At 38.4% G+C, this 25,325-nt stretch overlaps 1 protein-coding gene across 11 annotated transcripts in view; it reads right to left on the reverse strand.

Moving 5' to 3' along the window:
- Positions 1-25,325, reverse strand: part of CDC42BPA (CDC42 binding protein kinase alpha) — a 289,959-nt gene that overhangs the window by 119,825 nt on the left and 144,809 nt on the right. For all 11 annotated transcript variants that reach the window (XM_047755429.1, XM_047755428.1, XM_047755424.1 and 8 more), the window contains exons 7-11: positions 25,098-25,298; positions 22,890-23,138; positions 20,608-20,687; positions 16,739-16,905; positions 5,045-5,167 (exon numbers count right to left, since the gene is read on the reverse strand). In XM_047755429.1, coding sequence (XP_047611385.1) covers positions 5,045-5,167; positions 16,739-16,905; positions 20,608-20,687; positions 22,890-23,138; positions 25,098-25,298 — 820 coding nt within the window. The remainder of the gene's footprint in view (positions 1-5,044; positions 5,168-16,738; positions 16,906-20,607; positions 20,688-22,889; positions 23,139-25,097; positions 25,299-25,325) is intronic.

A 25,325-nucleotide genomic window follows, 5' to 3' on the forward strand; every position in this document is an offset into this window, starting at 1 on the left:
AGAATGGCTGTCATCCCAAAGGTAAGAAATAACAGGTGTTGGCAAAGATGTGGATAAACAGGGATGTTTGCACACTGGTGGTAGGAATGTAAACTGGTGGAGCTGCTGTGGAAAACAATATGGTGAGTCCTCAAAAGATAAAAACAGAACTACCATATGATCCAGCAATTCCACTTCTGGGTATTTAACAGAATGAAACAAAAATACTAACCTGAAATGATATATGCACCCCCATGTTCACCGCAGCATTTTTATACAATAGCCAAGACATGGAAACAACCTAAGTATCCACTGATAGATGAATAAATAAAGAAAATGGGTATATATGCAATGGAATACTTTTCAGCAATAAGAATGAGGATATTCTTGGCATATGTGACAACACAGATTAGACCTTGAGGGCATTATACTCACTCAGTGAAATAAATTAGAGAAAGACAAATACTGTATGCTGTCACTTATATGTGAACTCTAAAAACAACAAATCTCATAAAGAAAATATTGGTGGTTGCAAGAAGTAGGGAGTACTGGGTGGGTTAAGAAATGAAGATGGTCAAAGGGTACAAACTTCAAGTTATGTAATAAATAATTACTGAAGATGTAACGTACAACATGGTGGCTACAGTTAATTACTGTGTTGTAAATTTTAAAGTTGCTAAGAGAATAGTTCTTAGAAGTCCTCATCACAAAAAAAAAAAAAAATTGTGGAGTTCCCATCATGGCGCAGTGGTTAACGAATCCAACTAGGAACCATGAGGTTGTGGGTTTGATCCCTGCCCCTGCTCAGTGGGTTGAGGATCCGGCGTTGCTGTGAACTGTGGTGTAGGTTGCAGACATGGCTCGGATCCCGCGTTGCTGTGGCTGTGATGTAGGCCAGTGGCTACAGCTCCAATTCGACCCCTAGCCTGGGAACCTCCATATGCCGTGGGAGCGGCCCAAGAAATGGTAAAAAGACAAAAAATTTAAAAAAAATTTGTAACTGTGTGGTAATATAAGTTCACTAGACTTACTAAGGTGATTATTTCACAATATATACAAATAGTGAATCATTATATTGTGTATCTAAAACTAAAGTTACATGTCAATCATATCTCATTAAAAGAACAAAACACAAAAGAAAAAATATAAACTAAAACTCAAAAGGCAGTACCACAAAAAGAGGAAAAAAAAGACTAATATCTCTAATGTATACAGATTCAAAAATTTTTAAACAAAATACTGGGAATAGAATTCAATAAAACATAAAAATAATTATACATCATGACGAGGGATGTACATGTTCTAGGAATGTAGAGCTAGTTCAATACGTCAAAATTAACCCATTTAATCCACCATATTAATGAGTAAAGAAAAAAAAACACATGTTCATTAACAATCAATGCAGAAAAAAATACTTGACAAAATCCAATATCCATTCATGATTTAAAAAACCCTTAGAAATATAGAAAGAGAGGTTTTAAATTGATAAAGAACTATAAAGATCCTACAGCTAATATTACACTTATATGTGAAACTTAATGCTTTCCTCCTAAGATAGGAAAGAAAGACAGGATGTCCATTCTCACTACTCTTTTGCAGCACAAAAAGCATCCAGATCAGAAAGGTAAAAAGAAAATTGTTCCTATTTGGAGATGCATGAAGGTGAGCACAGAAAATTCCAAGCAACCTTAAAAACAAACAAAACATAAAACAAAAAAAGCCTCCTAGAATTTATAAGTGAGATAGATTTGTATGAATACATTTTCCAAATCCATATTACCTCTTTGAAGATAAATCACTAACCATCTTAGCTGTCTTGTGTTCCACTGATTTTTTTTTAACGCCAAAGACTCGAATACATCCAGTGCCAGTGATATTTTATTGTTGGTATCAAAGCAAAGTAAATGATTCTGCTTATCATACTCCTAATCTAACTTATACTTAGAAAGATAAAATTACAGAAACATAATAAAGAGACCTTTCTTAGGAAGAGGTGCACTTAATAGAACAGCAAACTCAAAATGGATTAAAGACCTAATAGAACTATAGAACTCCTAGAGGAGAACACAGGCAGAGTACTCTTTGACATTATAAATTGCAACAATATCTTTTTGGGGTTTTTGTTTGTTTGTTTGCTCTTTAGGGCTGCAGCCGCAGCATATGGAGGTTCCTAACCTAGGGGTCTAATCGGAACTGCAGCTGCTGCTGCCAGCCAACACCACAGCCACAGCAACACCAAATCTCAGCCACTTCTGCAACCTACACCACAGATCATGGCAATGACAGATCCTTAACCCACTGAGCAGGGCCAGGGATCGAACCTGTGTCCTAATGGATACTAGATGGATTCAATATCGCTGAGCCACAACAGGAACTCCCACAATAGTATCTTTTTGGATCCACATCCTAGAGGAATGAAAATAAAAATGAAAATAAACAAATGGGACCTAATTAACTTTTTTAAAAAAGCTTTGCACATGAAAGAAAACAATTTAAAAAAAGAAAGAAAGAAAAGACAACCCACAGAATGGGAAAAAATCTTTGTAAATGAAGCAACTGAAAAGGGATTATTCTCCAAAATATACAAGCATTTCATGAAGCTTTATGTTAGAAAAACAAACTTCTCAATCAAAAACTGGTCAGATCTAAATAGACACTTCTTCAAAGAAGACAGACAGATGGATGCTGAACATTACTAATTATTAGAGAAATGCAAATCAAAATACAATGAGGTATCACCTCACACTGGTCAGAGTGGCCATCATTAAAAAGTCTACAAACAATAAATGGTGCAGAGAATGTAGAGAAAAGGGAACCCTCTTATACTGTTGGTGGGAACGTAAACTGGTGCAACTGCTATGGACAACAGTATGACAATTCCTTTAAAAACTAAATATAGAACTACCATATGATCTAGCAATCCCACTTGCAGGCCTTTATCCAGAGAAAACCATAATTCAAAAAGATAAATGCACCCCAGTGTTCAATATAGCAGTATTTACAATAGCTAAGATATGGAAGCAACCTAAATGTCCGTCAACAGAGGAATGGATAAAGGAGATGTGGTACACAGATACAATGGCCTACTACTCAGCCATAAAAAGGATGAGATAGAGCCATTTGCAGCAACACAGATGGACCTAGAGATTATTATACTAAGTGCAGTCAGCCAAAGATAAATATCATATATCACTTAACACATGGAAGCTAATAAAAATGATGCAAAAGAACTTACTTATAAAACAGAAACAAACTCAAGAGTTTTTGAAATCAAACTTATAGTCACCAAAGAGGAAACCATGAGGGGAGGGATAAATTAGGAGGATGGAATTAACACATACACTACTATATAGAAAACAGGTAACTAATAAGGACCTAATGTACAGCACAAGGAAATCTACTCAATATTCTGTAATAACCTATATGGGGAAAAAGAATGGATATATGTATATGTATAACTTACTCACCTTTCTGTACACCTGAAACCAATACAATATTGTAAGTCAACTATATCCCAATAAACTTAAATAAGTAGAAGTGGCATAAATTATGCTCATAATTTATAGAGATTAAAATCTCTATGTGTCAATACTATATTTTAAATAGTCTTTTTTATAAAAGACACTGTGTCAGATTCCTCTTCTTCACTTATTTTGTCCTAAAACAGCATCTCTGGAGAGGCCTGACTCTCCTACCTAAAATAGTACCTTTCTCACTCTCTCCCTATACTTACCAAGACCATGTGATGCTGCTAAACCTTGCAAAAGGCCCCCATTTCACTTACAGAAAAAACCAAAGATCAGTCAGGAAGAGTCCACTGAGGGAGTTCCCATCATGGCTCAGTGGTTAACCAATCTGTCTAGGAACTATGAGATTAAGGGTTCGATCCCTGGCCTTGCTCAGTGGGTTAAGGATCTGGTGTTGCAGTGAGCTGTGGTGTAGGTTGCAGACATGGCTCGGATCCCGTGTTGCTGTGGCTGTGGTGTAGGCAGGCAGCTACAGCTCCAATTAGACCCCTAGACCCCTAGCCTGGGAACCTCCATATGCCGCAGAAGCGGCACTAGAAAAGGCAAAAAGACATTAAAAAAAAAAAAAAGGAAGAGTCACTGATCAGGCAGGAAGCCCACTCCAGTTCTTTCCTTCTCTACCCTCATCTCCATCCATTCCATGTGCCTGCTCTTCCTGCTCAAGCCATGCTGTCTTATGTTTTATTTGAACTCTCGAGGCATATTTTGACTTTAGGGCCTTTACATTGGCTGGTCTTTCTGTTTGAAACTTGTGTCACATGTAACTGCAAGGCTAAGCCCAGGGTAAAAGCGCCTTCCTTACGTTCTCTAATATTCTGCTCACATATAACCTTCTCCATGAGGCTTATACCTGGACCACTCTATTTGAAATTATAAAATTCCTCGTCTTACACTTCTGACCTATTCTCCTTATTCTGCTCTACTTGTAAGTAATTATCACCCTTTAACATACTGTATGTATCATTTACAAAGTTACATAGTTATTGTTTTATGTCTGTTGTTTTCCCTCCACCCCAGCAAGGACAAAGATTTTTGTTATTTTGTTTAGTACCACATCTCAAGAACATAAAACAATACCTGATACACAGTAGGTATTATTTGTTGAATGAATGGATACAATAAGCATATTAACAGTTGTCAAAATTAATTTTAATTAATCTCAGCAATACACTGAAAAATGAACTACTCAGATAAATGCTTTACCAGATAAATTTCAACAAAATATCCCAAACTAATAGGTCATCCACTAAAGTCATCTTTGTAAGTTTAAATCTGGGTTAGGTGCGCCTCTTGTGTACTCTCCATGTACCTATGATCATTTTTCTTCTGGATTTTTCATACATATTGCAAAGAACTACCTGTTTATCTTTTCCACATGAGCTTCTTGAAAGAAGAAACCATACTTATTTGCTTTTCCTTCACTGGCATATAGCTCACATCAAATAACACATGCAGGTACTCAATAAATGTTTTGTGTGTAAATAAAACATTTAAAAATGTCTACTACACTGAATAAATAATAAATCACAGAAATTTACCTCTTACTTGTTTCCTTAGTTTTTCAATTTCTTCTTTTAAGTTTTTTATTTCTAAATCTTTGCTTGCTGTTAGTGGACCATCAACAGTTGAATACTGCAGAGCCTGGACAGTCTGTGTTGACTCTTGAAAAAAAAAAAGAATAAAAGAAAGGATGAGAAACATGCCCTTACTCTACATTTTAAAAACTAATAGCAATATATATCTTTCTAGAGAAACCGTTTTTTAATTCTACTGATCAAAACATCTACCCATTGACAAAAAGCACGTAAACACATTAAAATTAAATCACAAAACTCCATTGGATGTCATTAAAATCATAAGTTAGAAACAATCTACCTTCTAATACGTGGGATTTTCAGTTTTAAAACTGTTGATACACTTATGCCAGTGAGTTAGCCCCCTTTCATCCGAGCATAAGGCGTCATCAATGTAATAATCCAAAAACATGTATCAGATGATGTATGAAAAAACTGAGTCTGGTGTATGAAGGGAGGTTTAGAGACATTAATATATAATACATAGAAGTGCTGGAGCTGTGTACTCCTGACTTCTTTAAGAGAGCTCTGAAATCTGCATTATTTTAAGAATTCTATTACTTGCAGCCCCAAACAACCTAGCTGGTAGATGTGTCTCCAGCACAACCCCCAAATCTATCAGTCATACCCCAGACCAAGGCTTCTTACCTTCTGTGAACCAAGAAATGGGTCTACGTGTATGGGGTAGCGAAGAGAGGGATAGGAGGACGGGTGAATTGGGTGGTACTGGCACAGTCCTAGGAGACTGCTACAGATGGACAGTGTCTGGGGATCCAGAAACATCCATATCTTATAGAATGTGAAACAGTCCCTCACATCAAAGAATCACCATGCCCCAGTGCTTGGAGTTCACCTACTGAGAAATGTTACTGTACATGGTGTCATTACTAATAACTCCATAGCCTCTAAAATCTTGATTTCAGGTAAAACGTCTCTCTTATGTTTACAGTTTACTTACTCTAGGGACCACTTCCTTTAATTCTTCATTCCCACCAAAAGTACCAAGTCACTAGTCCTAACATTTTTCAGTCTTTTTTCCTTATTTATCCTGGTTAGATTCCTTGGTCCGTCAGCAAAACTGCTTTGCAAACACACCTTCAACTTCTTTGGCCTTCTCTCCTCCAATGCATTTAGCCTAGAAGGCCCCAAATCTTAGCTAAATCCTACTCTCCTACTCTATGCTTTCACCCCAGTAGCAGAGAGTGAATGGAGAAAGCGCAAACATTTAAAATTCGTGTCTAAACAGCTTGGCAATGACTGGCAATCCTAAAATATTTCCCTAGTCTATCTATTCTTCTCTAAACTTAACATTCCACATCTTCTCTTTTCTTGTCAAAAATCTAATACATTCTCCAGCATCCTTAATCTGAGCTGATAATCCTGCCTTGAATCTGATTTATCATCTATTTCCTCAAAGTAGAATGTGAGCACTGCAAGAGGAAGGTTTTTTTTTTTTCTTTCTTTCTTTCTTTTGCTTTGTAGGGCCACACCTGTGGCATAGGGAGGTTCCCAGGCTAGGGGTCCAATCGGAGCTATAGCTGCTGGCCTACACTACAGCCACAGCAACTCGGGATCCGAGCCACATCTGTGACCTACACCACAGCTCACTGCAACGCCGGATCCTTAACCAACCAATCGAGGCCAAGAATCGAACCCACAACCTCATGGTTCCTAGTCGGATTCGTTTCCACTGCACCATGACGGGAACTCCCGGAAGTATTTTTTTCTTTTTCTTTTCGTTACTATATCCCTAGTCATGTGCACGACAATTCCTGTCTCATCAGTGATCAGTAAGTGGCTGAAAAATAGATGAATCAGCTTAAATGTTAACCGATGCCATTGTGTGAAACAAAACAGGCATTAATACCAAAAAGCAATGATCTTACATTTTTTGGATTTGTTTTGTGCAAATGACACCAGTCATACATATATAACGATACTAAGGAACAGATTAAAGAATTCAAAATATTCAAAAAAAAAAAAACTGGGACATAGGAATTTCTCATTCAAAATAGGTTTGAGCAGGAAATAACAGATCATTGCTCTATCACTCCTGTGGCAAAAAGTAAAAATAAACTATGTAATATGAACAAATCCTATTTTTATAAACCTTGTGTATTTGGGAAAGCAAAGGGAACTAAGTAGGGTAAACCAGAAAGGGATGAGCCATTCTGAGGTGAAAGGGCCATGACAGCTGCTCAGAACCTTATCCAATTCTGGGAGCAGGTAAATTGAGGGATAGTATGACGGGGAAAAAAAATGACAACTTCTGGTGAATGGGTGGGATTGGTAGAACAATTTGGAAATTTCAGGATCCCGAAATTTTATCATGCTGTTATCCTCATGATAAAGTGTACCTGGGACTGCACTGGAAGTTAAGGAGGTTCTAAAAGTCAGACTGCAATCTCCTACAGTGCTGGAGTATTTCAGAGACAAAGTCTTCCCTGAGGAAAAAAAGCCTGTTATAAACAAAGAGCCAATTTCCCCATCTAGACACCTGCCAAATTTGAAAGTGGCAGGGGGGTAGGAGTCTAAAGGGCAGAACAAATAAATCCCTCTCAGTTTTGAGAGTGAGTCTCAACCATACTCCAGCTAGTTCTCCCTTCAGGACATTTGAAACCAAAAGTAGGTTGAGGCTGACGAAAACTGCAACCCAGACTTGTCCTAGTTCAAATCCTGAATGGATTAAAAAAAGAGAAACCCTCTCTAGAGTGACAATAACATAAACATTATTCTCTATGGGTTTCTTTGTTTGGCCATGCCCATAGCACTCGGTAGTTCCCAGGCCAGAGACAGAATCTGCGCCACAGCAGGGACCTGAGCTGTTGCAGTGACACCACCAGATCCTCAACCCACTGTGCCACAGGAGAACTCCTCTCTGTTACTTTTATTCATGACATTTGTCATACAATAAAAATTGAGATATTTGGGGAAGCAGGAAAATACAATCAATAATCAGAAGAAAAATCAAAAACAGAGACACACAGGTGGTTCAGGTGTTATAATTAGCAGTCAGGACTTTAAAATAACTAATTTATTATTAATATGTGAAAGAAAACAGAGGAGCAAATAGGCAAAATGATGAGAAATTTCAATAGAGAATTGAAAACTATAAGAATAAATCAATGATATTCCTGAATTAAGAGACAGTATCTGAAATTAAGTCTCACTGAATGGACTTAACATCTGAACACATACAGCAGATGATAGCACTGGTGAACCTGAGGCAAGTCAATAGAAAATATCCAAATTGAGCACACAAAAAAAACTAAGAACAGAGAAAAGAGGACTGAGCATAAAAGAAATGTGGGACCCAGTCTAAAATACAAGTAACTGGAGTCCCAGAAGGAGAGGATATTACTGGATGGGGCAGAAGAAATACCTACAGAGATTTTGGCTTAGAATTTTCCAAAATTGATGAAAGATATCAATCAAGATTTCAGAAGCTCAGAGAATCCCACACAGGATTTCACATTAGTACAAAGAAAACTATACTCAGGAAGATCTAGCCAAACTTTCTGAAAGGGGAGTTAAGGAGAAAATCTTAAGGGAAACAGGCAGGGAATGGGGGTGGTGGTGAGGTAGGTACATTTAAGAGATCAAGATCCACAACTGGCTTCGCAGATATAATGGAAGTGAGAAAACAATGGGATAATATCTGCAGAGCATTAAAAGAAAAAACTGTTAAGCTAGAATTCTAAGGCAGCAAATATTCTTAAAAAATGAAAGCAATTATGCAACAAATAAACAAAAATGAGGGAGATGTTGGAGACCATCAAACAGCAGAACTCTGCAGAAGGCAAATATCTATGGACTCAGTTCTAAAGTACAGCGTTTTCTTCAAAGACAAGATGAAGGAACTTATGCATTAACCATGTTATTCTATAAACAGCTGCATTATGTCCAAAGGATACTCCCTTTGATATCACTAAGATGATAATCTCATTATTGCCTATGCCTGACCCTGTCCACTAATCTTGCCACCTTCCTTAATCCCCCTAATGATAATCTCATCACCTTCCTTAATAAAAATCACAAGGGCTAAAAAAAAAAATGAAAGCAAAATAACGACCTGTCAGACAAACCACATGTGGGAGATTAGTCACAATACATGCAATCACAAGAAATACTATAGGAAGTTTTTCAGACAAAATACAAATGATTCTGGATAGATACATGCATCACTAGGAAGAAATAAGGAGCACAAAAAGAATAAATATGTGGGTAAATAAAAAGATTTTTTAAAGATTTTTATTTTTTCTATTATAGTTGATCTATAATGTTCTGTCAATTTCTGCTGTACAGCAAAGTGACCCAGTCATACATATATATACACTCTTTTTCTCACATTATCCTCTATCACAAGTGATTAGACATAGTTCCCTGTGCTATACAGCAGGATCTCATTGCTTATCCACTCCAAATGTAATAGTTTGCATCTACTAAGTTCAAACTCCCAGTCCATCCCACTCCCTCCCTGAAAAAAGGTATTTTAAAAATTAATGGAGTTCCCGTCGTGGCGCAGTGGTTAACGAATCCGACTAGGAACCATGAGGTTGCGGGTTCGGTCCCTGCCCTTGCTCAGTGGGTTAACGATCCGGCTTTGCCGTGAGCTGTGGTGTAGGTTGCAGACGCAGCTCAGATCCCGAGTTGCTGTGGCTCTGGCGTAGGCCGGTGGCTACAGCTCCGATTCGACCCCTAGCCTGGGAACTCCATATGCCATGGGAGCGGCCCAAGAAATAGCAACAACAACAACAACAAAAGACAAAAAAAAAGACAAAAAAACAAACCAACCAACAAAACAAACAAACAAAAAAACAAAACAAGACAAAAAAAAATTAATGAGTAAATATTTAAGGCAACAATAAAACAAATGTACTAAAGTTTACAGCAGAAATAGAGATAAATTATACAAAAATAACCATATAAAGGGCTATTATAAGGTTCTTACATTGTTTATAAGGTAGTAAAATAAAAACTATTTAAATGAAAAGACATGTAAAACCTAATGTGAAAAAAAGGGCAAAACTTCCATAAGACTGAATATCCAAATATCCAAGCGGACAGTAAATACATAAAAAGATACTCAAGGATTTCCCGTTGTGGCTCAGTGGTTAACAAATCCGACTAGGAACCATGAGGTTACAGGTTCGACCCCTGGCCTTGCTCAGTGGGATAAGGATCTGGCATTGCCGTGAGCTGTGGTGTAGGTCGCAGACACAGCGCAGATCCCATGCTGCTGTGGCTCTGGCGTAGGCTGGTGGCTACAGCTCCGACTGGACCCCTAGTCTGGGAACCTCCACATGCCATGAGTGTGGCCCTAGGAAAAAAAAAAAAGAGAGATACTCAAGTTTATTACTTATCAGGAAAATACAAATTTAATGGCAAAACTCTACCATGCAGACACCAGAATGACTAGAAGTAAAAAAGCTGATAAAAAAGCAAGTTCTGATGAGGCTATAAAGCAGGTGAAACTCATACATTATTAGTGATGCAGTCACCTTTGAAAGCTCTTTGGCAGTATTTTCTAAAGCTGAAACTATGCTACCTACTCCTAGGTAGAAGAGATATCTAACAGAAGTAAGTATATACCAACATCAAGATAAAAATTTAAGAATATTTACAGAAGCTATGCTTGTAATCGTCAATATCCAGAAATAGCTCAAATGTTCAACAACAACAGCTTGGAAGGTAAGGTCTGAATATGTGTCCCCCAAAAATACATATGTTGAAATCTTAACCCCCAAAATGATGTCATTAGGAGGTGGAGACTATAGAAGGTGTTTAAGCTGCAAGGGTGAAGAAGCCCTCATGAATGAGATTAGTGCCATATAAAAGAGAACCCACAAAGATCCCTCGTCCCTTCCACCACAAGTGAGGACACAGCAAGAAGGCACTAGCTATGAACCCTCACCTGACTATGTTGGCTCTTTGATCTTGGACTTCCAGCCTCCAGAAGTGGGAGAAATAAATTTCTGCTGTTTATAAACCACCCAATCCTGATACACCCTGGCTTGTATTTTTTTTTTTTAATACAAGCCAGAACAAACTCAGACATTAAATTTATTTGTAGTACTTATATACAATGTAACACTAAACAGTAGTAAAAAAAAAAAACAAAACCTACTGATATATATGCAACATGGAAAAATTATGTTAGTAAAAAAAAAGAAAAAAGACACAAATGAGAACACACTATATGAAACCATTTATATGAAATTCAATAACAGGTAAAATTAATTAATGGTGAAAAATTAGGATAGGATTTACTCCAGAATTGTAGGTTACAAACTGAGAAGGGGCATGGTGGATCTTTATGCTAGGCCTAGAAATATTTTATATACTGATTAGGGTGGAGGTTACATAAAAGTACACAAATATAAATATTTATGGGGCTCACATTTAAAAGTGAGTACTTATACACTTTATTACATGCATATCACCATTTAAAAATCAAAAGTAACACCGAAGTCACATCCTGTGAGTCATTTCTTTTTCCTCTCCCCTTTGACTCACAACTAATTTGACATCCATAACTGAATAAAAGTGTTTCTGCACAGCACACCAGGACACCTGAGAGATCCACCCACCTGTGCATCCAGAAGCAGGTACACTGTACCTTGGAGGAGGCTACAGATCCAAGGTATTGGCAGCAGTGACCTTTCTAGCAGAGGGGCTAGAAAGTGAAAGTGGTGAGTGAAAGTTGGCCTGGCTACAAGGTCTGTAGCAGGAGGAACCCTGTAGCTCTTCAGCAATAACTGGATTTGTGAAGGGGGCAGGGGGAGGGGAAGAAAGGAAAGAAGGCAGACAAAAGGAAAGGAAGGAATGCATTTCTTGCTATCTGCCCTCAGGTCTCTAAACACCTCCACCCAAAGCCCATAGTAGGTACTAAGTATAGGCCTAGGCTCTGCAACAGTTTTGACTATACTCAGGCTTCAAACTTCAGTGATTAGTCAGCCCCTGAGAAAGAGAAACCCCAAATTTTTGCTATAGCGCCACCTTCTGGAAAAGAAGGTCTTCTGATGCCAATCAGCTGAACTTGGATTGAAAGCAAACAAAAGCCTTACCTAAATAAGGGGCTCACTACTTCAAATGTGATGACAGAGGCACATTTCACAAAACACTATGAAAAATTACATAATACAATAAAAAAAAGAAAACGACAATTCTTTAAGCAACCAACTCAAAGATACAGAATATTCCAATCCAGTGATGAAGAATTCAAACTAACTGTTATGAAGAAATTCCACAAGCCACAAAAAATCCCAGAAAGGCAACTCAATGGACTCAGGAATAAAATTAATGAACAGAAGAAGCACTTTACCAGAAAGACTGAAATTATAAAAAAGAATAAAATAAAAATTCTATAGGCGAAAAAAAACAGTAAATGAGATGAAGAGTACACTAGAAAGTAATGGAAATAGAGCACATGAGATGAAAGAAAGAATAAGCCATATAGAAGATAGGGATTTAGAAATGATTCAGGTGGAAGAGGAGAGAGAATTATTATTTAGTGAAGAAACCCTACAGGAGTTATCAGATTCTATTTAAAAAGCCAACATAAAGATAATGGATACACCGGAAGGAGAAGAGAGGGACAAAGGGGCAGTAAGTTTATTTAATGAAATAATAGTTGGGGAAAAAAACTGGATACAAAATACCTATCTCAATGCAGAAACACATTATAATGAAACATATTACATTTCCAACACACATTATAGAAAGCTAACAAGAAAGCAAGTCCATCAACAGAGGACTGGATAAAGAAGTGTGGTACATACACACAGTGAAATATTACTCAACCATAAAAAACAAGAAAATAATGCCATTTGCAGCAACATGAATGGACCTAGAGATTATCACACCAAATGAAGGGAGTCAGAAAGATAAATATATGATATCACTTATATGTGGAATCTTAAAAAATGATACAAATGAATTTATTTATAAAACAGAGACAGACTCACATCAAACACAAATTTATGATTACCAGGGCAGGGGGAGGGATAAACTAGAAGTTAGAATAAGTTAGAATAAACTTTATAAACTATTAAATATAAAACAGCAAGGACCTACATACATAGCACAGGGAACTCTACTTAATATTCTGTAATAACCTAGGAGTTCCCGTCGTGGCGCAGTGGTTAACGAATCTGACTAGGAACCATGAGGTTGCGGGTTCAGTCCCTGCCCTTGCTCAGTGGGTTAACGATCCAGCGTTGCCGTGAGCTGTGGTGTAGGTTGCAGATGCGGCTCGGATCCCGCGTTGCTGTGGCTCTGGCGTAGGCCGGTGGCTACAGCTCCGATTCGACCCCTAGCCTGGGAACCTCCATATGCCGCGGGAGTGGCCCAAGAAATAGCTAAAAAATATATATATATATATATATTCTGTAATAACCTATATGGGAAAAGAATCTAAAAAAGAATGGATATGTGTATCTGTATAACTGAATCACTTAGCTGTACACCTGAAACTAACACAACATTGTAAATCAAATATACTTCAATAAAAAATAAATATTAAATTAAATAAGTCAATGCTGAAAAAAGAATTTTAAAGGCAGCCAGGGGAAAAAAAGAAAGTATCCTGGAATTCCCTTCTGGCACAGAGGGTTAAGAATCTGGTGTTGTCACTACAGCAGCCGAGCTGCTTCTGTAACATGGCTAAAGAAAGTTTTTTAAAAAGTATCCTATGAAGGAGTTCCCGTCGTGGCTCAGTGGTTAACGAATCCGACTAGGAACCATGAGGTTGCGGGTTCGGTCCCTGCCCTTGCTCAGTGGGTTAACGATCCAGCGTTGCTGTGAGCTGTGGTGTAGGTTGCAGACGCGGCTGGGATCAGCGTTGCTGTGGCTCTGGTGTAGGCTGGTGGCTACAGCTCCAATTTGACCCCTAGCCTGGGAACCTCCATATGCCGAGGGAGTGGCCCAAGAAAAAAAAAAAAAAGTATCCTATGAAGAAATCCCCATTAGGCTATAAGCAGTAACTCAATAGGCCAGGAGAGAATGGAATAACATATTCAAAGTATTTAAAGATAAAACTTCCAGCCCCGAATACATTAACCAGCAAACAAAATCTGTGGGAGTTTACCAACACACTGTCTTACAAGAAATGTTGAAAGGAGCCCTTCAAGCTGAAACAAAAAGATGAAAGTACACAAAACTCTGATTAAGATGATATCTGGACAGTCAGAATTAGAAAACTGTAGCTGTATTCTGAATAGTATATTAAACAATTATAGGATAAATGTTAAAGGAAAAGAGTGCTAAAAATTACTATAACTACTACAATTTGGTAGCAAATTCACAGCATAAAAAGTGATCATTTGTGACATCAAAAATATAAAAGGAGGGAGTTCCCACTGTGGCTCAGTAATAACACGACTAGTATCCATGAGGATGCAGGTTCAATCCCTGGCCACCCTCAGTGAGTTAAGGATCTGGCATTGCCATGAGCTGCAGTGTAGGTCACAGATCCAGCTTGGATCCTGTGTTGCTGTGGCTGTGGTATAGGCTGGCAGCTGCAGCTCCAATTGGCCCCTAGCCTGGGAACTTCATATGCTGCAGGTGTGGCCCTAAAAAGACAAAAAAAGGCCAAAAAATATATATAAAAGGAGATGAGTAAAAGAATGAAGACTTTACAGGTGAATGAAGATAAATTGTAATCATCAAAAAAAAAAAGGTCTATTTCATCAATTAGATATTTTATGTAAACCTCATGGTAAAGACAAAGCAAAAATATAGCAGAGAGACATGAAACATAAATGAAAGGGGGGCAAGGAGCAACCCACCACAGAAAATCAACTTAAAACAGACTACAAAGGATCAACAAAACTAAGCTTTTTTTTTTTTTTTTAAGACAAACAAATGTGACAAAACAATCTAAACTAAGAAAAGAGAGTGGAGTTCCCGTCGTGGCGCAGTGGTTAACAAATCCGACGAGGAACCATGAGGTTGCAGGTTTGATCCCTGCCCTTGCTCAGTGGGTTAACGATCCAGCGTTGCCGTGAGCTGTGGTGTAGGTCGCAGACGCGGCTCGAATCCCGTGTTGCTGTGGCTCTGGCATAAGCCAGTGGTTACAGCTCCAATTGGACCCCTAGCCTGGGAACCTCCATAAGCCACGGGAGCGGCCCAAAGAAATAGCAAAAAAAAAAGACAAAAAAAAAGAAAAAGAAAGAAAGAAAAAAGAGAGAGGAGTTCCCGTCATGGCACAGTGGCTAACGAATCTGACTAGAAACCATGAGGTTGAGGGTTCGATCCCTGGCCTTGCTCAGTGGGTTAAGGATCCAGCATTGCGGTGAGCTGTGGCGTAGGCTGCAGACGGATCCCGAGTTGCTGTGGCTCTGGCGTAGGCCTGTGGCTACAGCTCTGATTAGACCTCTAGGCTGGGAACCTCCATATGCTGGGGGAAGTGGCCCTAGAAAAGGCAAAAAGACAAAAAAAAAGGGGGGGGGAGAAAACGCAAATAAAATCATAAGTGAAAGGGGAGACTTTACAACTGATGCTATAGATATATCTATGATCCACTTATGCTCATATGGGATTACAACTAATATGTAACTCCTTGGCATATAGTAGTACAGAGAAAAAGCAGATACATTTCTAGAAACACAATCTACCTAAACTGAACCAAAAAGAAACAGCAAATCTGAACAGACCAATAATGAGTAAAGAGGTGGAATCAGAAATGAGCTAAGGAAAAAAGTAGGGCTGCTGGACAGCACTACGATCTTAAGTCAGTTTGAGATTAGTGCTCATGAATTTAAAGTGGGATTAATTGGCATGTTGCGTGTTTTCAGTAAACTACTTTCAGCCACACAGTTACAGATGCAGTGTATTTAACTAGGGGTGGGGTCCTGCCAAAGGAGTCTGACAAACAGAAAGAGGAGTCATAGATTTGAGAATATATGAAAGGGTATAATTAAGACTGACCACAAAATGAGAACTGAAGCTATAAGAGGAACAGTGAAAGGGCGATAGAATTATAGGTAATGGTGGAATTGAAGGAACACTGCAGTTAAGACACTAGAGGAAGTCAACCAGAAAACCACCAGGAGGAGACTGTGAAGGGTTTGCTTGAAACTGAGGTTAAAAAAGAGTTTTAGATACTGTAATTTCAAGATAGATCTTACTACCACCACACGGAGTGGATGAGGGAGGGTGCAGGACAAGATCACTAGAGGTGAAGAATCAAGAATATTAAAGAAGTAAGAATATTCACTGATATGCGTTTTAAAATCACCAACTATTACAACAGGAGTGATGTTACAGAGAATATTACAACAGGAGTGATGTCTAGCTCCTAGTTTTCTGGGAGTTAGAACTTTTAAGGGTTAAGGAAATATGGGAGGGAGTCATTTAAAGTGGTCCAGGAGGATTAGAATGGTTCCATTTTTCTTAGCAGGTTCATTTTCCTCTCCCCAGAGGGATTTATATACATTCCTATGCACCCATGGGAAACAAATGCTATTCTACTGTTTACTGTTAAATCTGTAAGTTTACACAAATGGTGTTATATTGTACTCTGCATAAATTTCTACAACTTGCTTTTTTCCATTTAATAAAAAAATTTTTTCAAGATAAAACAACCACTTATAATAAACACTTTCGACACCATGAGTCCAACTCAAAAAGAGAAAACATTATCTTTAATATATTTACCTTGAAGCTTTCTACTAAGTTCAAGTTTTTCCTGTTCAAGGCGCTTAATCCTTCTTTCATAGGCCTCAGTTGCTAAGTTGTTCTCTAGAGTCCTCTGAACATTAGCATCAAGATCCAGAGGTGTGGGACCAGCTGTAACTCTTAAACAGCTCCGATCAGAAAGAACACTGAAAAAAAAGGGGGGAAAATGTGGGTTTACACTGAAATAGTAAATCTGAAGAGAAAGGATAACCTTTTGAACTTGTTCATTTAAAAATGGATTTGGCGGAGTTCTTGTTGTGGCTCAGTGGAAGCGAATCCGACTAGGAACCATGAGGTTGCGGGTTCGACCCCTGGCCTTGCTCAGTGACTTAAGGATCTGGCATTGCCCTGAGCTGTGGTGTAGGTTGCAAACGCGGCTCGGATCTGGCATTGTTGTGGCTCTGGCGTAGGCCGGTAGCTACAGTTCTGATTAGACCCCTAGCCTGGGAACCTCCATATGCCGCAGGTGGGGCCCTAAAAGAAGATAAAAGACTAAATAAATAAATAAATAAAATGGATTTGGACATCTTGTTACAGCTAGCCATCTGGAGTGCTTATGAAACACAATTTTTACAAAATCATTTTTACAAAGGACCTTTGAGAAGCATTTTAAAAATGAAAACTTAAGTGGCTCAAATTATCCTGAATTTATTTTAACAACCGCAAATTATAAAATCAAGTTTGCTGAAGGATTACTGGTAGCATAAAACAATGTGACCACCTAAGTGAAAGAGCAGCCAAAAGCACCAAGCATGTCACCTTTGGAATTCAAAAGTGAAATGCTTTCATAAGCTACAGGATGTATTGTACAACACAGGAAATACAGCCAATATTTTATAATAACCATAAATGGAGTTTAACCTTTAAAAATTGTGACTCACTATATGGTACACCTATAGCTTATATTATATTACACATCAACTAGATACTTCAATAAAATTTTTTTAAGTGAAATGCTTTCTTTAATTCAACACAATTTCATTAAAAATATCTGAAGTGCTGGATACTCAGGAGTGAGCAAAACAGACAAAACTTGCCCACGTGGAGGCTTATAGTCCAGTGGCAAAGACAACAATAAACAAGCACAGTAATCAATATATTAGATAATGTTATATGCGTAGGAGAAAACATAAAGCAGGAAAGAGGGAAATGAATTATTGAGGGGAGTAAATAAAGATGTAGATAAAGTGGTCAGGAAAGTCATCACTCAGAAAGCAACTCTGAATAAGTCCAGAAAGAATAAGGGGACCCGCCAAGGGAACATGAGGGGCAAAGCATTCCTGGTAGATGGAACAGAAGGGTGAAAGCCCTGAGACCAGAAAGAGTAGGCCTGGCATGTTGGAGGGCCAGAAAGGAGACGGGGTGGCTGCAAAGTGAGCAAGGGCAAGAAGAGAAGGACGCACACCCAGAAAGATAAACTCTGCCAGTCACATAGGGCCTCATAAGAACTTCGGTTTGGAGTTAAAATATGAAGCCACTGGAGCTGGAGGTAGTGAGGGTTGGTCCAGAACAGGAGAGTGACATATCTGACTTATCTTTTAGCAGAATCACTCATGTTCAGAGAAACATAAGAGATGACATCATGAACAACTCACGTAGGTAGTTAGGAGAGAGGAGAGATTTAGTCAGTTAGTTAGTTAGTTAGTTTGGGGCCGCACCTGTGGCACATGGAGGTTCCAAGGCTAGGGGTCCAACTGGAGCTACAGCTGCAGGCCCACACCACAGCCACAGCAACGTAAGGTCCGAACCACATCTGTGATCTACACCACAGCTCAATGCCAGATCCTTAACCCACTGAGCAAGGGCAGGGATCAAACCTGAAACCTCATGGTTCCTAGTCAGATTCATTTCCGCTTCACCATGACAGGAACTCCAAGACAGATTTTAAGGAGAGGAGAGAGGCCTCAGCTGGAAATACGTATTTAGGAGTAATCAGCAAATATCTAGAGGAACACAAGGAAGGAAACAGAAAAGAGCAAAGAAAAGCCATGGGACACAGGGCGATTAGGAGGGATGTGGAGAATGAGAAGGAGTGGCCAAAAAGATAGGGAGAAATGAGGCCAGTGCTCTGGAAGCAAAGAGGAGAAAGTGTTTTAATGGGAAGCAGCCATGACAAATGAGATGAGACTTGGCCAATAAGTAATACTGGGACCACTGAGAAACGACTGTTAAGTTTAGAGACACGGAGGTCAGTGGTGACATCAATAAAAGCAGTTTACATGATGTGATGGGAGCACAAACCTGACTAGCACGGTGCCAAGAAATTAGAGTATGAGAAAAATGGACAAAGTATACACAACAGTTTGAAGTAATTTTGCTATAACACAGAGCTGAATAATGGTTGGTAGCAGGTAAAGAAAGTTGGATTAAGAGAGAGTTTTATGTTTTGCTTTAAGATGGAAGGAAAAAAATAGCATGCTTGTGAGCTGATGGAAATGGTCTGTTACTCAAATGACACAGAAAAGGAAGATTTTAGGAGCTACCAGTTAGCAATGCACACAGGGACCAACATTAGGGTAGGGAGCTCACACAGAGAAGAGTACGTGGGTCCAGAGGTAAACAGGTGGTGAATGTGGTGACGGGAGCTTTTGGAAGCGGTCTGCTGCTCACTCCAACCCCTCCGTGAAAGAGGAAGCAAGATCATCAGGTGAGGGTAAGGATTTCAGAGGTTTCAGGGGAAAGTATAAAGTATGAAATGGGGAGTTCCCGTCGTGGCGCAGTGGTTAACGAATCTGACTAGGAACCATGAGGTTGCGGGTTCGGTCCCTGCCCTTGCTCAGTGGGTTAACGATCCGGCGTTGCCGTGAGCTGTGGTGTAGGTTGCAGACGCGGCTCGGATCCCGCGTTGCTGTGGCTCTGGCGTAGGCCGGTGGCTACAGCTCCGATTCAACCCCTAGCCTGGGAACCTCCATATGCTGTGGGAGCAGCCCAAGAAATAGCAACAACAACAACAAAAAGAGACAAAAAGACAAAAATAAAAAAATAAAGTATGAAATGGTTACCTAGGAGAGTGGAAGAGTGAACGCACTATGATAATACCGTGTACCTGCCAGGCAGCAATAAGGGGCACTTGAGGTTGGGCATCATGAACTTGAAGTGAGACTAGTCAGATATTTTTCTCTGGACACTTTGTATTGCACAGGTGCAGGTAAAAATCTGAACTTTAATAATGAATGTCAACTTAACAAAACCAGTGATACAGGATGAGAGTCAAGGAACTGAGGGGTATCCAGGCAGTGATTACAATCATTCTCAATGAAATTTAAGGAAAGATAAGAAGGAAAGAGAAGGTATGAGCCGAATAAGGATCAGTGAAAAGAAGGTTAAGATTAATGGGCTGAAACTTCTGATGCTTTACACCTAAAAATATTTATTCAATAGCAAGAGATCCTTCTAATTCCAGCCTCATTGCTAACAGACTCTAAACTCTCTATTTGCCCTATTCTTTTTCCTCCAAAATGAGTTAAGATTCTTACATGTTCTATTCATTTTGTAATGTCCAACTTTTTCCAGTAGTAGCTTCATCACTTAAACATTTATACTTTTTTTTTTTAAGGGTCACACCCGCAGCATATGGAGATTCCCAGGCTAGGGGTCCAATCGGAGCTGTAGTCGCCAGCCTATACCACAGCTAGAGCAACATCAGCAACCTACACTACAGCTCACCACAATGCCAGATCCTTAACCCACTGAGCAAGGCCAGGGATTGAACGCGCATCCTCATGGATGCTGGTCAGATTCATTTCCACTGAGCCACGACGGGAACTACTTAAAACATTTTTTAAAACCTTGATTCATTTTTATTTTACTTTAAATTGTCCAAATCATTGTTAACTTTCCAAACTTACCAGCTACTAGTATATGTAAAACCAACAAATGGCAGATGGTGGCCAGAAAATGCAGTATGTGTTGGTGGGGGCATTGTTTCCTAAAAGAGGAAAAAAACACCTGGTAAGAAATGAGAACTATGAACGGTCAATAGGAAATAAGTGACTGATTAAAGTAGAAACACTGCTAAGTTTGGTACAGATGTTTAGTAACATAAAACTTAGACCATAAACACTGCTATTGTGGAATTCTAATAAAATGAAAGATTTAAAGTCTGACAGACATTAAGAGTACAATCATTATTTATGTATTCTATATCTGCAAATCTGTCTAATCGCTACAATTTATTTGTAACACCCAAATCAATATTCGCAAGTACTTCTGTAGTCATCTGCAGATACTTGCAAAGCAAAGAAAGATGTGAGTTGCTCTATACACAAGTTCCCAGCCAAAGCTGAAAAGGAGACTTTCGGGCTTCTTGGTCCAGCTCTCATACTGTAAACAAGTGTTTTTTTCAAGGTCTACATGTGCCACATTTTGCTCTTCTTGGTTGGTGTTTTTTAAAGGTGATTTTTCTTTTTTTTTTTGTCTTTTTGCTATTTCTTGGGCCGCTCCTGCAGCACATGGAGGTTCCCAGGCTAGGGGTCCAATAGGAGCTGTAGCCACCGGCCTACACCAGAGCCACAGCAATGCGGGATCCGAGCTGCATCTGCAACCTACACCACAGCTCACGGCAACACCGGATCGTTAACCCACTGAGCAAGGGCAGGGACCGAACCCGCAACCTCATGGTTCCTAGTCGGATTCGTTAACCCCTGCGCCACGACGGGAACTCCTTAAAGGTGATTTTGCTGTTTAAGACACCCTCCAAGAGCAGTGCTCAAGTGCCATCTATTGTTCCCAAGCAAGAAGGCTGTGACTTGCCTTACCAAAAAATGTGTGTTAGATAAGCTTCATTCCAGCATGAGTTACAGTGCTGGTGGCCATGAGTTTGACATTAATGAATTGACAATAAGGTCTCTTTAAAGAGAAACACACATAAAACAATGTATTGCTTGGCTGATGTATTGTGCTGACTGGCTTAGGAAAAATGTTGTGACCAGAGGCTCACAGGAAGCTAACCCTGTATTTCCCCCAGAAGCAATGGTTCAGGATTCACTAATACAGTCAGTATTCATGGCAAGTTTACTGAACATAACCACAGCAAATAGAATCAACTCTACTGTGTATTTCATCTGGAATGACACAATTCCTGGTAACAGTAAACATAATTCTTGTAATAAAACTGATGAGGAAAAGCCATTTAATTGTTTCTTATCAGGTTCAGGAAGGAAAGTATAAGAGAAGTTCTTATCCGTCTTGAACATGGTACTCACTGAACAGTGAAAAGTGATATAAAATTAATATAAAAGCTTTTAGTGCAGACTTAAACCCATAAGAAATAATTGAATAAATATGAAAGTTTAAAATGAGAAGGTTAAAAAGACAAAAAAAACCCTGTTATTTTCCTAAATTTTAATTTAATATAACCTAATTGTTTAGAGCAGAGGTTGGCAAACTATGCTGGCCTGTTTATTTCAATTCCTGGGCTAAAACCACTGGTCAGCCTCCTGCCTCAAACAGGGCTATAACCTCAGTCTAATAAGGCCACAGATTTTTTTTCTCCCCATTCCTTTCCTACCAAGTTTGCTACTGCTAATGGCATCACCACTGACCATGGGTATTTAGCTCTAGGATCAAGTCAACTCCCTCTGGCAGCAAGGCTGCTGGTTTTTATAAGCAGCTCCACTCGAGCAGTTCTACTGTCCCAATTAAGCTGAGGGAAGGGTTGGAAGGGCTGATTTTATCCAAAGTTCACAGTTTTCAATGAATAAATGCTTCTCTATTTATTTACCTTGAGTTGATTAGTCAAGCCCTGAAATAGTTTTTTTTTTTTTTTTTTGGACAATTTTGGCCAGTTTCACGGCATAATATTTAAGAAGATTTGCCAACATCTCACTCTGCCATCATGAAGTCCACTTTTTTAAAGTCTCTAATTCATCTTCTTCTTAGGCAAACCTAATGTCATAACTAATCTAAGAAGCAAATCTTTTATTTTTTTCAAGCTCCTAGTCATGAATGACTATGTTCACCTCTGTTAACTCTCTTAATTTCCTGATTTAGATGGAATAAATACTAGAAACCATGATAACTGACTAATGATTGATAAGGCTGTCTATAAAATTACTTCATAACTGTATTTACCCCCCCCCCCCAAAAAAAAAGGTGGAGGGACAGAATTTCTTTACAAAGTCATACTCACAGAATTTTTTAAACAATCATCATCCACATCAAAATTCGATGTATCTGTTGGGCTACTAACTTCTGGAATATAAGGTGCTTCACAGTTTCGAATATTATCCCAATCGATTCCACTGAAAAATGGGTGTTTCTTAAAGTCCTCTATTCCATTTTGACCAAGCCGATGTTCTCTGCTACAAATGAGCCTTCGAATAAGATCCTTAGCATTTTCAGACACATCAGTCACTTGAGCTGGAAACTGAAACCTTTCCTAACAAGGAATAATAGAAACAAAATATAAATCACTATTAAACATCCTAAGTAGGTTGATGTTACTATTTACTTTCTTAAAAATAGATTTTCTTTTAAAAATATCTAGCAAATATATACTGGTTCAAAGTACAGATACTAAAGGAAATACAGGAACAAATTTTAAAAGCTCATTTTCCTACAAGAACTCTTCATTTCATATGTCATTTAATCATACATGCAAGACAGAAAGAATGTTAAAATACATTAAATGCTGTCAGAATGAAAAGAATTCAGTGTAGTAGAATTTGACTCAATATATCAATAGTGTATATGACTGATAATGTTCATATAAGTCACATACTAATGATTAATAATATTGAACATTTTTTTCCTTTTTTGTTTTTGGCTACTCCTGTGGCATATGGAAGTTCCTGGGTCAGGGACTGAATCTGAGCTGGAGCTGCGAACTACGCCACAGCTGTGGCAATGCTGGATCCTTAACCTCCTGTACAACCACGGGAACTCCATTCTGAACATTTTAAAAGAATATAATACAGGGAGTTCTCTGATGGCCTAGCGGGTTGAGGCTCCTGCGTTCCCACTGCTGTGGCTCTGGTTGCTGCTGTGCGGCGTAGGTTCAATCCCTGGCCCAGGAATTCCCACATACTGCCTGTGTGGCAAAAAAGAAAAAAACAAAAACAAAAAAACAAAAAAAAAGAGAGAACCTGAAATAAACGTTGCAACTCTCATTTAAAAAAAAAAAAAGAATATAATACATACTTCACATTATTGGAAGCACTTTATTCATTTAGCTCATTTAATCCTCAGAGCAACTGTATAAAGTTGGTACTCCTATTTCTCTAATTTTATAGATGAGCAAATGAAGAAACAGTTTAAGCAATTCACTTAATGTCACAAACTAATATGTGGTGGAACTGGCATTTTAACTGCAGCTGCTGACTCCAGAATCCGTGTTCTTAACAGCTACATTATAGTACAATGATTTCTATCTGAAATGCTTTACATGCTATTTACAATTTTATAGCTGTTTCTTGTCTTTCAACTCTAAAACTATTTAGTAGATTACCTTTGCATCCAGGTAGAAAAGCATCAACTCTGTAAAACTGATTTATATATATGTAAAATAACTAATCATAATTATATAACCAGAAGAAATTAAAAAGGGATCTTACTCCCTTTTTGGGTTAGTCCTATCAATAGCTAGGTTTTTCCATTTGTTCACAATCTTCTGAGACTGCTAATAAGAATCCAACAATCTATTTCACTTAGTGCTAAATGGATTAAAGTGTTAACTAAGTCTTTGCTGTTGTACACCTGGACTCTTTCCAATGTTTGGTGATCATAAATAAGAATGGGATAGGTATCTTGGTACATGTCTCTGTTCTACGAATACTTCCTTAGGGTAGGTTGCTAGAACTGATGTTGTTCAATCCAAGGTTTATACCATTTTTAAGGCTCCGGATACATACTTAGAAACCTGACAGAAAGATTACATCAATTTACATCTCCATCAACAATGTCTAACAATGTCCATCTCATTGGATTATTTACAGTAAAGAGTACTATTTTTTCTTTTCACCTTTGCCAGTTTGATTTGCATTTCATATGTTACTCTTAAGATTGAGAATTTTTAAATACATTCTAGTCATTATCAAACTTAACTACTGTAGTAATGATATAAATGGTCTGCTTATGATTTTTGTTATTCTACTGGAGAAACCATTCAATTTCCTACTTAGGAGTATCTCTAATAAAATACAGGAGAAGATGAGAACTAATAATTTTCCATATAATTTATGGATTTCGATTACTTATGTTTGTCATATCCTCTACTGGTATGAAATTACCATACCAGTAGGGGATATGCTATCACATTTTAAATTTAAGTATCACATTTTAAATTTACTATATGTATTATTTTACCATATTAATTCAAAAATTAGTAAAATATACTAACTTTGTGATTCATGATTTTTCCATATGTTTCCACCAGAGACTCTGCATAAAATGGTGTTTCTCCATAAAGCATTTCATACATACAGACCCCCAAAGACCACCAGTCACACTCAGGTCCATATCTGCCTTTTCCATCTTCCATGGCTTGAAGGATTTCAGGAGAGATATAATCTGGAGTTCCAACGGCCACTGAGGACTGGACCTGAAGAAGTTCACATTTTTAGTAATC

The sequence above is a fragment of the Phacochoerus africanus genome, chromosome 12 (assembly GCF_016906955.1).
Source record: "Phacochoerus africanus isolate WHEZ1 chromosome 12, ROS_Pafr_v1, whole genome shotgun sequence".
Lineage (NCBI taxonomy): Eukaryota > Metazoa > Chordata > Mammalia > Artiodactyla > Suidae > Phacochoerus > Phacochoerus africanus.